The sequence below is a fragment of the Malus domestica genome, chromosome 16 (assembly GCF_042453785.1).
Source record: "Malus domestica chromosome 16, GDT2T_hap1".
Taxonomy (NCBI): Eukaryota; Viridiplantae; Streptophyta; class Magnoliopsida; order Rosales; family Rosaceae; genus Malus; species Malus domestica.
This window is the reverse complement of record NC_091676.1, coordinates 13,344,507-13,359,926: the sequence shown is the minus strand read 5'-3', so window position 1 is coordinate 13,359,926 and position 15,420 is coordinate 13,344,507. Positions and strand designations below refer to the sequence as shown.

Sequence of the window (15,420 nt, the reverse complement as noted above, 5' to 3'; positions counted from 1 at the left end):
GTTATTTAATCCAGTTCACCAAAAAAAAAAAAAGGAAACCCTACTTTTACTTTTGCCCTTTGTTTGGTTAGAAATAGAATATAAAGTACAAGAGTTGGTGGTGATCTCAGCAAATGGGTCCCAAAATCTAAAGTTTGACAAACTTTATTGAGTTGGAAATGCCAAACAACCAAGCTCGTAGTGACGGGGGACCCCAATTTGGCTTTCATGAGGAGAGAGTAGGGAGAGCCATTTCTGCAATTCTGGTGCTCTTTCACTTTTTGAGTAGGGATTTTCTTTTATTTATTGAATTAAGAAAGAACCGTTAATTTTGCTCCCATCACTTCGATTCCGTTACCATTTTCTCTGCATTTGATCATGGGTACTGCTATTTACATTTATTTTTACTTATCACACATCGTTCTCAATTTTCGACCGTTGTATCGAATAAATTAAAAAATCAATGACTAAATTAACAAAGGTGTATGTAAGAGGAAAAATAGATGCCTGAATAGCTCTATCCTCTGGCAATTTATTGAATTCAACTTCCTACAAAAATAACACCCTTCCTTTTTTTTCTTTTTTTGTTTTTTTGGTTCTATTATAATTTTGACGACCTGGACCAACTAGAAAATCTCACTTTTTCCCTTCCCCCTTTCCCCTTTCTTGTTAGAATAAAGAGAAATTAACAATTATTTGTCATATTTTATGCTTATAGTTGAAGCAAAGTTTTGTTTGCAATCCCCATTGAAATCCCACATTCTAGTACACGAATGCAAGCGAGCATAAAATTTGTAGTTCAAGTGATTAAGAGTAATTACTTGTATACCCGAAATCTGTTGACTTGATCCGTTGCTTCGCATTGGAATGATAATTAATCATCACTTTGATCCCACAGCTGCTTATTCTATTAAGATTCGATTCCGTATCAACTCGGTAACAAACAGCACTCATATTTTAAACATTATTTAATCAGCAACGCAAAACATCTTACCGAAAGCTACTCCCACCTCCCAATGTCAGGGCTGATATACCAAACTTTTTAGTGATATGCTACGATCAATCGCTTACTTTCGTGGCCAATTTCTGACAGTTAATGCATTTGAAGTGCATTCCCACCAACGGTCAGAAATTCCCCATGACACCAGCAAAAACGGTGTTATCGCTATGAAAGTAATAACACAAATCGACCAAACAAATCATGAAGCAGAAGAGCATAAGCATCTTGCAATCATATAGACAAATTCTGAGTTCACAAGCCATGTGTTTTGCAATCAAGACAAAGCATCCACGAGATAAATTTGATACCTGATCGGCGAAATGCAATTTCAAGTGGACATGCTGGGGCCGAAAATACACCTCCTTCCAGTGGAGCAAAGAAACAGGTAACAAAGATGGATTGGTATAGTCAAGGGATGGAAGATAATGCAGTAATCAAAGAAAGATGCAATATGGTCCCATGGGGCGCCGGGACCATATTATGAAGTCAATAACAGATTTCCCCAGCAAGAGTGCACTACCCATATTAGCCATCCATACCTTGCTCCAAGGGCAAAATGTACAGAGTATTCTCGGCTCGTGCTTTTTGTAGCAATCACTATTGGTCACTGGTGCAATGGCATTTACAAGTGATTGTGCCACTTTGTCCACCGCTTGACCCAACTTCTTGTGCTAATACCACGCCATTTGAAGGACGATCAACTTACACCACATCATGCCAAGTACCTAAACAAATTAGGGTTGTCTTTGTCCCGCTCTAAGTAGTCTCTTGTGATTAGATCTTCGATCCTCTTTTTTATTGCTTTGAAGTCGGGCTGAAAGAAGAGACAATGGAGGGAGGGAAACAAACACCACTCTTTCAGAACCAAGGAAAAGGGGTTAAAATAGTATAAAATGAGAAGAAAAAAAAAAGCACCACACTAACCTTGAACATGCGACCTAGCTGCTCTACACACTCCATAACCAACTGCTGATGACCCAAAACTTTACGGCTCTTCATAATACGCACAATTGATGCATCGATGGCATACCGTCTGTCCTTGTCAACATCTTCAATTACTTTCTTCTTCTCGTCCACCGGTGGGAGTGGAATCTGCATGATGATCACAGTGATAAGTTAACTGATCACTCACATGAACACAAAATTAGAAGACAAAAAGACAAGATACCACCTAAAGATCCAAGTACCTTGATCCTCCTCATTTTGTCAGTAAACTTAGCATTGAACTCAAAGTAATCAGTAGGAGAGATAGTTTTTGTGTTTGGTTCCTTATTAAGGATCTTATACTTGGCACATGACAAGGAATGGAGTAGTCTGACAACATCATCATCAGTCAAGTTTAACTGAGTCATAATCTCCGAGTAACTCAGTCTATCTGAGGTATTGAATAGCAGCAGGGCTGAAGCCTAAAGTAAGATACAGAAAAATCAGTCTTATAAATAAATAAATCTCTAATAGATCAGCATCTCACAAGCTAGACAAAAAATATGAACAATAGATCACAGATTAGGAAAGTTCAATTAATATATTAAATACATCACCTGATAAGTCGTCACAATAAGCTCTATGGTTTTTGGTTCAAATTTCCCAATGATGTTACAGGTACCCAGTGAGTACATCCATGTAAGTTTTCTGTGTTTTGTCTTTGTTTGATAGAATTCCCTGAAAAGTTCTACACACTTAACCTAAAGCAAGAGTGAAAAATAAAGAAGTCAGAAACTTCCCCAAGATTTTTAACCCAGCAGATAGTAAATTTTGAAACTAGATTTTCTCAGCAGAATCTGTATACCATCTCTGGGGGTAGGTTGAGGTCAAAAGACTTGTAGCTTGGCCAGAAGCCAGTGGTCAACACAGTAACTGTCAAATCAATCCCAGGATTTGCCTGTGGATTATTTTTCAGATACTCCTCAAAGCCGACTTGGTTGTCCTTGGCCAATGTCAAATCAGTAACCTGCAAAAAAAAAAACCATTTTTACTTTCTTAGTCATATCTCCAGCAGTAACCCAGAAATGCATGCAAGTACAGAACATTAAAAAGCAACATTTCTTGAAGGATTTTTTAAAACAACTGACCATTCCCTCCATCTTTGAGGTAAACTGACCACCACATTGTTGCTTCAGTTTTGTCAAAATACATCGCTCATGGTCATCATTAGCACTCTTGTCAAAAAGAAGACGTCGAGCAAGCTTTTTCCTGCCAGAAATTAAACAAGTATAGTTAATGTAATGCCTTCTAGTTTTAAACTATATATAATCATCTATAACCTTTCCCTAAAATACATTAGATTGAAAGCAAACAGTTTGAGCAATAAAAGTGATACCTATAGAACTCAGCGAACAGGTCCTTGTCACTAATATAAGCCAGCAACTTTACCACCTGCGGTTTGAATGGCCTTTATTTACTGAATTTTTCTACCAGAGTAAGAAAAAAGTAAAATGTCCATGGAAGGTAAATAAATGGAATGGTACATCAAGAGTTCAGACCTTCTCAAGTGTCTCCTCAATGGCTTCATCGCTCAACTTTTCACTCCCACCCTTCTTAAGAATGTTATCACAAAAAGTGGCAAGTAGTTCCGCACTAGAGCTTCCAGCAACACCCTTGTTGCAAAAGATCTCAAAAGCCTCTTTTAGGGCCTACAGATGCACAAATAAACTATCAGTTATGCAGAAATAATTGGTGGCAACAATAAGAATCGTAAAGCCCTGTTAAAATACAAACCTTGTGGAAAAGAGTATGGTTTTGGAAACATTCATTGACGTATGCTATGTACTTATCATGCAGCTCAATCACTTTTCTAACAAAAACCTGAAAAGCAGTCATATTAGTTGTCGCTTAAGCAAATCAAAAGTTCCACATGTGCAATGTTCATGAAATTACCTGTTCCTGCAAACCAACCACATCCTTTTTCTCTGCCTGAGGGGGAACAAAAAAGTCAGCGTTCACATATAATTACTTGTCGAATACCATTACATGAACAAACAATCTGAATCAAAGGAAGTGATCACTGGACTACTGATAAATCAAAACTGACATCACCAAACAGCTGTCTAGTTAGATATGGGAAACAAGAAAAGTCAACAAACAGGACACTCTTTGGAAAAATATGAGCAATCCTTTCTTCTTTACAGTATATAACATATCATATCATATCATCCCCTCTATGCAGATTTAATGAATCTATTAATGGTGCAATGGAGCTTCCAATCCTTGTGGATAGGAAATTTTTTAAATTACCATAAATAATAGAAGTTAAAAAAAAATTTAATGAAGATTGTAAAGATCTAAAATTTTGGTCAAGAGGATACATTATTCCCCCCCCCCCCCTCCCCCCTCCCCCCCAAATGGCAAGAGTTTGGTTTTTCATTTGAATCTATTTTGGCTTTCATTTGAATCTACTTTCTATGGCTATATTATTTTCCCCCATGGGACTATGGGAGTCTCTAATTTAGAATTTCAAACAAAGTCTGACCAGTAGACGGTATTCAGTAGAAAACCTTCTCAGCAGCCATGAATGTATAAAATAATAGAGATGGTCAAGGCATATACCTTCTTGTTGCTTGCTGCATCTTCTGCCTGTTTGACTAAGGCTGTTCCTTCAGAAGTAACATGCTGCATCACGGGACACCATGAAATATTAAAAGCATAATAAAAAAAACAGAAATGGAAAGATATATACGCTAATATGCTACATACCAGATCACCTTTAACCCAGAAAAAATAAAGGAAGACAGCTAACCTGCTTGAATATTTGAGAAACAGGATCCAAGCCCCGAGGTATCTTAGAAAATAGCCTGAACATTCTAGACAGATCACCCACCTTCAACAGAGAAAAGAAAAATGATAAGATACAACATTCGTCTAGTTTTCTTTCAGAATTCCTTCTATACAACAACATAGCCTTATCCCACCCGGGGTCGGCTGTATGAATCCTAAAACACCATTGCACTCGGTTTCGTGTCAAGTCTTCCATTAGCTCTAAGTACTCCATGTTTTTTCGTAAAGTTTTTTTCCAAGTCTTCCTAGGTCTTCCTCTACCCCTTTCACCCTCAACCTCTGTCCCATAATCGTATTTTCTAACCGGAGCATCTGTGAGTCTTCGTTTCAAACGCCCAAACTACCTTAACCGATTTTCTCTCATTTTATCTTCAATTGTGGCCACTCCTATTTTACCTCGGATATCCTCGTTCTTAATCATGTCCTTTCTAGTGTTGCCAAACATCAAACGAAACATTCCCATTTCAGCTACACTCATTTTTTGCACGCGTTAGATGCTCCACCATCCAACATTCCATGCCATAAAACATTTTGGCTTTATTGTCATCTTATAAAATCTCCCCTTGAGTTTTAGTGGCATACAACGGTTAACACAGACAATGCACTCTTCCGTTTCATCCATCCATCTTGTATTTATGGTTGAGAGCTCCATCCAATTCTCCATTCTTTTGCAAGATAGATCCAAGATAGCTCTTTGGTACTTCTTGATCTCCAATCCTCACCCCTCTCACTTGGACCCCCTTCCCACGTACTCTGCCTCTAACTTACTTAGGCGAAGAACTTAAAGGTGCGTTTGTTTACCTTTGTTAATGTTCACTGGATTAGACTAGACTAAATTTTAGTGTAATCCCATGTTTGTTATACACACATACTAACGTTAATGAGACTAAATTTCACTTGCCTACACTAACGCCTTCGCTAAACTATCTTTAGCTAGAGCCCTTGAACACCATGGGACTGCTAAGACCCCCTCTCTCTCATATCGCAGTCGAGCTAAGACCTCCTCTCTCTCTAGCATCCCAGCCCTGCTGGACTGCTTCATCTACAACAAAGACGACTTGTCATCTCCACCCACTCCCGCCGCGTCCACTTCATCTCCGACCACTCCCGCGGAGTCTTCGTCATCTCCGATTCTTTGTCCACGTAATCTCTCTCTCTCCAACTCGATTGTCATCTCAATTTTTGCTTCTAATTAATGGTTTTTTGGATTTGCAGAGATGGCCATTTCGATTTGCAAAGATCGATTGGCATGGAGGATTTTAGGTTTTTTGAATTGGATTTTGGACATTTTGAAATGGATGATTTTGAGTTTTTTTGTTGGATTTTGGGTTTTTTTCAAGTGCAGGATTCTGGGGGTTTTTAGATTGGTTCTAGGTTTTTGAATTGATTTTGGGTTTTTTGAAATGGAGGATTCTGGGTTTTAATTTTTGAGTTATGAATTTAAATTTTTGAGTGATTTGGGAGTTCTATGTTTCATGATTTGGGAATTCAATGTTTTGTGATTTGGAAGTTCTGGAATTTGTTGAATTTGGGAGTTGTGATTTGAGTTGGATCCTACTTATTCAGGTACAAGGGATTATACATCCAACTTTTAATAAAGTGTATTGCCGCTTCAGTTGATGTGGAAGACACTGCAAAGTTCATTGACGTGGTCAAGGAATTTGGTCAAGGAATTTGATAGCATGGCCCCACTGGATCCATGGCAAACAACCTTTGCTGAGAGTGAAGGAAAAGTTGAAGTCCAAGGAACTTGAGGATGACGATCTTACCTAAGTTGAAAAATTATGAAAAAATGTTTGTGTGACTGTACAAAATTGCATGAACTATAGGGGTATTAAGCTAATGAGTCATACAATGAAGCTCTGGGAGAGAGTCATTGAGCATAGATTGAGGCAAGAGACACGGGTTTCGGACAACCAATTCGGGTTCATGCCAGGGCGCTCAACCATGGAGGCAATCTATCTCTTACGAAGATTGATGGAAAGATATAGAGATGGGAAAAAGGATTTACACATGGTCTTTATAGATTTGGAAAAAGCGTATGATAGGGTCCCAAGAGACATTCTTTGGAGGATTTTAGAGAAGAAAGGAGTACGAGTAGCATATATCCAAGCTATAAAGGATATGTATGAAGGAGCAAAGACTGCCGTAAGAACTCATGAAGGACAAACCGAAAGCTTTCCCATAACTGTAGGATTACATCAAGGCTCATCCTTAAGTCCTTACCTTTTTGCGTTGGTAATGGATGAGTTAACAGGACATATTCAAGATGATATTCCTTGGTGTATGCTTTTCGCAGACGATATAGTGTTGATAGATGAAACTCAGGAAGGGGTAAATGCAAAGCTTAACCTTTGGAGAGAAGTGTTGGAATCTAAAGGTCTTCGCCTAAGCCGATCAAAGACAGAATATATGGAGTGCAAGTTCAGTGCAAATGGAGGCCAAAACGAGTTAGGGGTGAGGATCGAAGATCAAGAAATACCAAAGAGCGACCGTTTTCGTTACCTAGGATCTATCTTGCAAAAGAACGGAGAATTAGATGGAGATCTCAACCATAGAATACAAGCTGGATGGATGAAGTGGAAGAGTGCATCCGGCGTGTTGTGTGACCGCCGTATGCCACTGAAGCTCAAGGGAAAATTTTATAGGACGGCAATAAGGTCAGCGATGCTGTATGGCACAGAATGTTGGGCGGTGAAGCATCAACACATACACAAAATGGGTGTAGCGGAGATGAGGATGCTTCGTTGGATGTGTGGGCACACGAGAAAGGATAAGATTAAGAATGAGGATATCCGGGGTAAAGTAGGAGTAGCCGAAATTGAAGGCAAGATGAGAGAAAATCGGTTACGGTGGTTTGGACATGTGCAACGAAGGCCTACTGACGCTCCGATTAGAAGATGCGACTATGGGACAGAGGTTCAGGGCCGAAAGGGTAGAGGAAGACCTAGGAAAACTTTGGAAGAGACTCTAAGAAAAGACTTAGAGTACTTGGATCTAACGAAGGACATGACACAGGACCGAGCACAATGGCGTTCTAAGATTCATATAGCCGATCCCACTCAGTGACTTGGATTTTCCAAGTCTCCAATCGAGAAGTTTTCCTCACTCGGGAAATTAAGGGAACACTACCCCAACCTACATGCTCCACTCAGAAAGCTTCAACATACAAGCTTCAACAAAAGAAAATTCAAAGAACTTAGCGAAGAAGGTTTTGGTGTATTTAACACAATACGTTGAAATGAAGGAAAACTTATTTATTGATATCCCCGATAAGCTACAAATGTGTACATATACATGAGTCAAAATAAACAAACAAGAGGGAGCCTTCACAAGGGTTGCTTAGGAGAAGTCTCAGCAGTCGGTAGAGCCCCAGAAAGAGAAGGCACCGGAAGGGGATCATTCGGAACCTCAGTACTGGACAGAACCCTAGAAGGAGGAGGCATCAGAGGTTGATTATTTGGAGCTTCATTACGCGGTACAGCCCCAGAAGACGAAGGCAATAAATGCCTTTGGAACAAACCCACAAATCTCTGATGATCAAGTAAAACCTGACCATCAGTTTCCTTCATCTGGTCAAGCTTCCTCTTCATGTTTGTAGCATAGTCATGTGCGAGCCGGTGCAACTGTTTATTCTCATGCTTGAGCCCTCTAATCTCCTGTTTGAGACTCATCACCTCAGCCGCCAATGATTCAACTTGGCGGGTTCGAGCAAATAGGCGTTGGGCCATATTAGACACAGAACCTGCACACTGAACATTGAGAGCCAGCGAATCCTTAACAGCTAACTCATCAGACCGTTTGGAAAGTAGTCTGTTATCTTTGGGAGTGAGAAGGTTCCTGGCCACCACCGCAGCAGTCATATCATTCTTCATCACGGAATCCCCAACTGTAAGAGGACCAGTAGGGGAGACGAAGGATGGGCGCCATATGTTGTCTGGAGAAGGCGGGGCTGCCTCTTCAACAAGGTTCAAGTCAAAACGACGGTCGGAGGGGCCAGACATTTTCAAAGGTGTTGAAGAGAGAAGAGGTTGGACAAATCAAGATCTTAGAAGTGCAAGAATGGAGCTTCTACTGGTGGAGATTTCAAGTGTGCTTTGGAACTTAATGCCAGCCCCTATAAAAATCTGCACTCGACGGATCTTCAGAAATCGAAGAGGCGCCTGCTCAGAAATCGAAGAGGCCTTTGCTTTCTCAAAAGCTGGGCTGCTTAGAGACCACGAGGGTTGATCTCAGAAATCGAAAAGGCGTTTGCTTTCTCAAAAGTTAGGCTGCTCAAAGACCACGAAGGCCGATCTCAGAAATCGAAGAGGCGCTCGCTTTCTCAAAAGCTGGGCTCCTCAGAGACCACGAGGGCCGATCTCAGAAATCGAAGAGGCACCTACTTTTCCAGCCTTGTCAGCACCTGTCACACGCACACTCAGCTTTGCGGAAATTATGGGCATTCTGTCGAAGACTTCTGAGGAAGTAGAAAACACATGAATCTTACTGTTCAATCACCCACTTCCCACACGCAACACTAGCTCATGGGTACCACAGATAACTTTGCCAAAGTTCTCTGCCAAAATTGAGCACGTAAAGCTTGCAGCTCCCACTACATCGCTCTGACCAAGAAAGGTAAAAGAATAGCAAAGAAACAGCACTAACAAAGTTTAGACCCATAAATTTTGAAGGTCTAGCTACCATATTATTACCCACAAGGGTAAAGGAACAGTACCACTGCTGGATAATTGAAAAGTCCCTGTGTGTCAACCTCTGTGCTTCGTGGCAAGGTAGACTAGTAAACATGCCCAACCTTTACTCACACTCGAGAAAACACTACCAATAAGATTGCTTGCTCCAAAATCGAAGAGGCACCGTCCTCCGAATCTCGAGAGCCAGACTCCTAACATGACTACTTTCTCAAAAATCGAAGAGAGGGTAAAGGAACAGTACCATTGCTGGATAATTGGAAAATCCCTGTGTGTCAACCTCTGTGCTTCGTGGCAAGGTAGACTAGCAAACATGCCCAACCTTTACTCACATTCGAGAAAACACTCCCAACAAGATTGCTTGCTCCAAAATCGAAGAGGCACCGCCCTCCGAATCTCGAGAGCCAGACTCCCAACATGATTACTTTCTCAAAAATCGAAGTGACACTGCTCCCCGAATCTCGAGAGCCAGACCCCCATCATGATTGCTTTCTTAAAAATCGAAGATGCATCGTTCTCCGAATCAATCGAAGAGACGCTCGCTTTCTCAAAAGCTGGGCTGCTCAGAGACCACGAGGGCCGATCTCAGAAATCGAAGAGGCACCTACTTTTCTAGCCTTTTCAGCACCTGTCACACGCACACTCAGCTTTGCGGAAATTATGGGCATTCTGTCGAAGACTTCTCGAGAGCACAGACCACTTTTTCAAAGTGCTCTGACAGAGTTAAAACATGTGAAGCTGGCAGCTCCCACTACCGTGCTATGACCAAGCAGGGTAAAGGAATAGCATTACTACTTGTTGTTAGGGAGACTCCTATATATGTCGACCTCCATCCCCAACGGACAGGCAGACCTGCAAAAATGTTCAACCCTTCCTCATATTTGAGAGGGCACTCCCAACGAAGCCTTTCGAAATATTCAGCTTTCTTTCCCCCCGATAATACCTTTGCAAACAAGCTATACTAGAGCAAGAATATCTCATATCATCAGGGTTAAAAGCAAGAGTATCCCATATCATGCTTTTTCCCTGTCTTTTCCTTTGGCCTTGTTGTTACCTGCAAGACAAGGAGAAAGAGAGCAATCAGTCAGCACTTGGAATCAAGCTTCCAGCCAGGAACTGACTGCCTGGAACCCCTTACCTGATTACTTACCTGGCATTGCTCTCGAGTACTCATCTTCAACATCTTATGTTTCCAGGGAAGATACCGCATCTGCTTGAGGAACAGATAGGGCAAGTGCGAAGGATACAAGGAAGCATGTGGAGACAAGCGTAACAGCACACGTGCCGATACATCCATTACTCTGTCAAAAGCAAAAGTATCCCATATCAGCAGGGTCGAACGTACTCTAGATTTGATGGACTTGTTTTGACCCTCAAATTCTTCAGTCGGCTCTGGAGGAAACCAGAAAACCCTCCAGCTCAGTTCAAGAATAAGCCTGTGGAAAGTTACTTCTTCAAAAGCAAAAGTATCCCATATCATCTCTTCTCATCTTTCTTCTCTTTATCCTTCATGCTGCTGCAAGATGGGGAGAAGGTGAACAATCAGCCGGAGCTCTGATTGCTTACCTTGTCTGTCACCTCTTTCAGCAGATCCCCTAGCTCGGCGACTTGGGAGACTCCTACTACATGGTTTGTATCGCGCTTGACCAAGCCTGAAACTACAAGTAAGCTTCAAGTGAAATTGATACATTACCTTGTGCATCTCCACCAGTTAAAGATACCACCCCTGGATGGAGGAAGAGTACTTCCAGAGAAGATGCCACATCTACCTATGAGACAGATAAGGCAAGTCAAGACGATACCACACTCCAATACTTAGAAGTTTCGTGATTACGAGATCATTCTCTCACAATATTTCCTAATGTCATTTGTACTAAATCATTCACTTGTACTCACTAAAGGAGAGCTTGAACCTATGTACTTGTGTAAACCCTTCACAATTAATGAGAACTCTTCTATTCCGTGGACGTAGCCAATCTGGGTGAACCACGTACATCTTGTGTTTGCTTTCCTATCTCTATTCATTTATATACTTATCCACACTAATGACCGGAGCAATCTAGCGAAGATCACAAAAAGCGACCGTTTTTGCTGCCTAGGATCTATCTTGCAAGAGAACGGAGAATTAGATGGAGATCTCAACCATAGAATACGACCTGGACGGATGAAGTGTAAGAATGCATCCGGCGTGTTATGTGACCGTCGTAGGCCACTGAAGCTCAAGGGAAAATTTTATAGGACGACAATAAGGCCAACGATGTTGTATGGCACAGAATGTTGGACGGTGAAGCATCAACACGTACACAAAATGGGTGTAGCGGAGATGAGGATGCTTCGTGGGATGTGTGGGCACACGAGAAAGGATAAGATTGGGCATGAGGATATCCGAGGTAAAGTAGGAGTAGCCGAAATTGAAGGAAAGATGAGAGAAAATCGGTTCCGGTGATTTGGACATGGGCAAAGAAGGCCGACTGACGCTCCGGTTCGAAGATGTGACTACGGGACAGAGGTTCAGGGCCGAAGGGGTAGAGGAAGACCTAGGAAAACTTTAGAAGAGACTCTAAGAAAAGACTTAGAGTACTTGGATCGAACGGAGGACATGACACAAAACCGAGCGCAATGGCGTTCTAGGATTCATATAGCCGACCCCACTTAGTGGGAAAAGGCTTTGTTGTTGTTGTTGTTGTTGTTGTTGTGCTTTCTTATTTGTATGAATTGGTTTGTTTCTAAATGGGTTCTACAGATAGATGCACTACTCTTTACTTAAAATAATAACTATTTTTCTTATCCTGCTTTTTAGTCTGGTATTGCACCAAACACTTCACTGAGTCGGTCCAACATAGTCCAATCTAAGCCAATCCAACATAGTCCATGACGCTAGTCCAGCGGTGCAACAAACGCACCCTTAGAGCACTTCCGCCAAAGGTTATGCTTCGCATTTACTCCCTCATGCGTTTCATCTATCCAATGGACAAAATTGTAGATTTTAACATTCTCCGAAGGTACCTTGTCATCTCGAAGCAATGCATGGCATCCAGAGTGCTCTTTCTCAAGTAATTGTGTTGCATAAACAGACAACAGCTCATGTTGAACTTTCTACAATTAAGAAAATAATAACAACATTAACAGCCAGATTTCAAATTCTACAGATATTTGCATCCCGACTTAACTTACCTAGACTTACATTCCATAGGAATATCTATGCATACAAGGTAAAGTCATAGAAATAATCAAATACACACCTCAAGCAGCTTTGGCTCACTACTAGAGTGCAAGTAGTGAGAAACTCTATCTTTCTCCCGTTTTAAACATTCCTCTGCCTGGAATTTCACACAAAAATTATGTTCATCGAAATTGTGTCATATAAGTGTATAATATACAGTTAAAACAACAAAGACAAGCATAATGGAGTTTACTTTTAGCATATAATCTGGACAAGAATCTTCTAAGATCCAGTTGGAAGCTTTTCGAGAATAATAGGCAGCGGTGCCTTTAAGCATGTCTTCTTCAAAGTCATTTTCATAGTGATCCATTTGTCCCATTCCAATCTCAACAAATATATCCAGAACATTCTTCAACAGAGCTCGATCAATCTGCTCTCCTTCACGTTCTTGATCAATCTGTTTCGTAAAACATCAAGTAAATTTATTTCAACTTAAATACTAGAACATCAACAGAGCTCAACCAATCTACTCTCCTTCACGTTCTTGATCAATCTGTTTCATAAAACGTCAAGTAAATTTATTTCAACTTAAATACTAGAACATGTGGTTCAGGTAAAACGGAAACGTACCAGAGATATTACAGCATCTCTTACTTTTGCTTTCAAATCTTGGTAGACCTGAAAATCACAATGATATATTGCCCACCATATTACAATCTGTTACTCACAAAAATCAGCTGAAGATGTGAAGGGATTATGATGGAAGACATTTTCATACAAATTCTACCATGAAATCGGTTCGGGTGAGGGATGAGAAGCAATTGTATATGAAAAAAACGTAAAAATGGTATGGAAGTCAGTTTGGGCTATGGTTCAAGAGGCAATCAAAAGAATTCTTCAAACAATGTGGTTTAAGATGCCACATAAGGGTTCCAGCACAACTTACGAGATCTCGGAAGCAAGTAAGTCCAACTTCATTTAAGGGTGGAAGTGATCTCCGAGCTATAAAGTAGCGATCAAGATAATGAAAGAAACGAGAGAGCCACCTGACCATAATTTTATGGTTGGTCCACCTTTTCACAAGCTCTCTCAACATGAACTCATCATGCTTCTCTCTCAAAGATGGCAAAACCTGACATAAGCATATAAAATTAAACTCAGCATCAGAAAGAGCATTCGTAAGCAAAAAAAAAATCCTCAAACAACAATTTGGGGATTGGGGAGCGTTGAATTATCCCTGACTACACATGCCACAATGAATATCATATCAATGTACATTGAGTTCTAATAGGTCTATAGGCGATGTTAGATAGTGAGAGCATCAAGATTCTAACTTTAGCTTAATAAAAAACAGTTTGTGACATTGTAAACAATCACAGTAAGTACTGGGACTAGGAAAACGAAAAAATAAATAATAGCTAAATGCTTCCTCACCGTCGAAGTAATGTACTCTTCAAAAGATTCCCTGTACTTGTCATAGAGCTGCTGTGAATAGTCATGTGGTGGCTTTTGAGTGCACATATTGTATATGGTTCTGCGAATAAAATTAAGAACAACAAAACACAATCAGCAACATTAATCTTTGGAGCATACAACAGCCAATGACAATCATAAAGATTAAAAGTTAGAAAGAAATACGTGTAGAGCAACATGTAGTCATCAGAGATGAACTGCGGCTCAGGCAACCCTTCTAGAATGTTCTTCAGCTTTGTGATCCCCTTCTGCATGATCTCCCATCCTTGTTCTAAATCGATGGTCTTACGGTCGTTCATCCTGCCAGAGTCTAATTCGCAAATGCAAAAACCAAAGACTCATCAGAAACCCTAAATCAACTAGTTCAATCAAATTCAAAGCCAAAGAATAATAAACCCTAAATGCTCTGTTAGACAGCGAATTGAATACGAGATTCCCCAAACAGTGAAATTCCCCACGATTTCACAACAATCAATCAAACCTCAAGATTCAACTCTCCGAAATCGAACTCCAAATGCGAAAATTCACCAAGATTACAGCCCCAATCAATGCTGAAAAGCACCAGTTCGTAAGAGACAGTAATAAGTTTAAGAAACTGGTGTAAAACCAATCGGTGATCAGAACAGAGATCAAGAATCGCGATGTGTGAAAGTAAGTAGCGAAATTCACCTGAGCTGGGAAGCTGAGAAACCCTAATAGGAGGAAAGAGATAGCGCGCGCGCAATAGAGAGTGGGGGCTGGAAGAGGGGGAGGATAGCAGACGAAGACGACAAAGTCCAGTAGAGCTTTAGAGAGCGAGAGAGAGAGAGAGAGAGAGCGAGCGGTGAAAAAGGAGTTTGGGGTTAAAGCAATCTATCTGAAATCTCAGATGGAAGCACTTTTCGATTTCTGCTTGTACTACAGTACTACTATCATTTCATTTCAGTATTTGTTTATTTATTTTGCTGGAAAAAAAGCACTTTTCAATTTTTGCGTGTACTACTATCAATTCATTTTCAGTATTTATTTATTTATTTTGATGGAAAAAAAAATAAAAGAATCCAGTAATTTCGGTTATTTTTTCCGTATAGGGTAGCGGGGTTTTTTATTTTATTTTATCATTTTTGGGTAGGGCTGAATAAAAATCTTGAATTACCCGAGCCCGACTGAAAATTTCACAAACCCTCCCCCCCAACCGAAAAATCCCGAAATAAAAAATCTCGAAAAGTTTGGTAACCCATATCAAAAAAATCCGAACATTTCGGTATGGGAATTGGGACCTAGTTGTCAAGATGTTCGATAATCCCAAACTGATACATAATATATATTTATTAGCATAAATAAGCGTTGGATTCGGTTGA

The 15,420-nt window shown here is 40.5% G+C and overlaps 1 protein-coding gene across 4 annotated transcripts; it reads right to left on the bottom strand.

Annotated features, from left to right (window-relative positions):
- Positions 1 to 1,181: 1,181 nt before the first annotated feature.
- LOC103403769 (cullin-1) lies at positions 1,182 to 14,989 on the bottom strand. 4 transcript variants are annotated; one of them, XM_008342599.4, is made up of 21 exons: positions 14,750 to 14,987; positions 14,562 to 14,631; positions 14,246 to 14,390; positions 14,042 to 14,141; positions 13,554 to 13,739; positions 13,238 to 13,285; positions 12,861 to 13,064; positions 12,687 to 12,764; positions 12,451 to 12,540; positions 4,716 to 4,796; positions 4,526 to 4,588; positions 3,857 to 3,892; positions 3,698 to 3,784; positions 3,463 to 3,612; positions 3,300 to 3,355; positions 3,052 to 3,172; positions 2,769 to 2,930; positions 2,521 to 2,664; positions 2,167 to 2,385; positions 1,904 to 2,071; positions 1,182 to 1,793 (listed from the first exon to the last, which is right to left on the bottom strand). In XM_008342599.4, the coding sequence occupies exons 3-21, from the start codon at positions 14,377 to 14,379 to the stop codon at positions 1,692 to 1,694; spliced, it is 2,229 nt and encodes a 742-aa protein (XP_008340821.3). In that variant the 5' UTR covers positions 14,380 to 14,390; positions 14,562 to 14,631; positions 14,750 to 14,987; the 3' UTR covers positions 1,182 to 1,691. The 4 variants fall into 4 exon arrangements, with proteins under 4 accessions (XP_008340821.3, XP_008340822.3, XP_008340823.3 ...); XM_008342600.4 differs by lacking the exon at positions 14,562 to 14,631 and having other exon boundaries at positions 14,750 to 14,989; XM_008342601.4 differs by lacking the exon at positions 12,451 to 12,540 and having other exon boundaries at positions 14,750 to 14,979.
- Positions 14,990 to 15,420: the final 431 nt, after the last annotated feature.

Coding starts and splice junctions, on each gene's coding strand:
- LOC103403769 (XM_008342600.4), bottom strand. CDS start 14,379: ATGAACGACCGTAAGACCATCGATTTAGAACAAGGATGGGAGATCATG. Junction 4,589..4,715: donor TTTCTCAAATATTCAAGCAG/GTTAGCTGTCTT, acceptor CCCGTGATGCAG/CATGTTACTTCTGAAGGAAC. Junction 2,665..2,768: donor TCAACCTACCCCCAGAGATG/GTATACAGATTC, acceptor CTCTTGCTTTAG/GTTAAGTGTGTAGAACTTTT.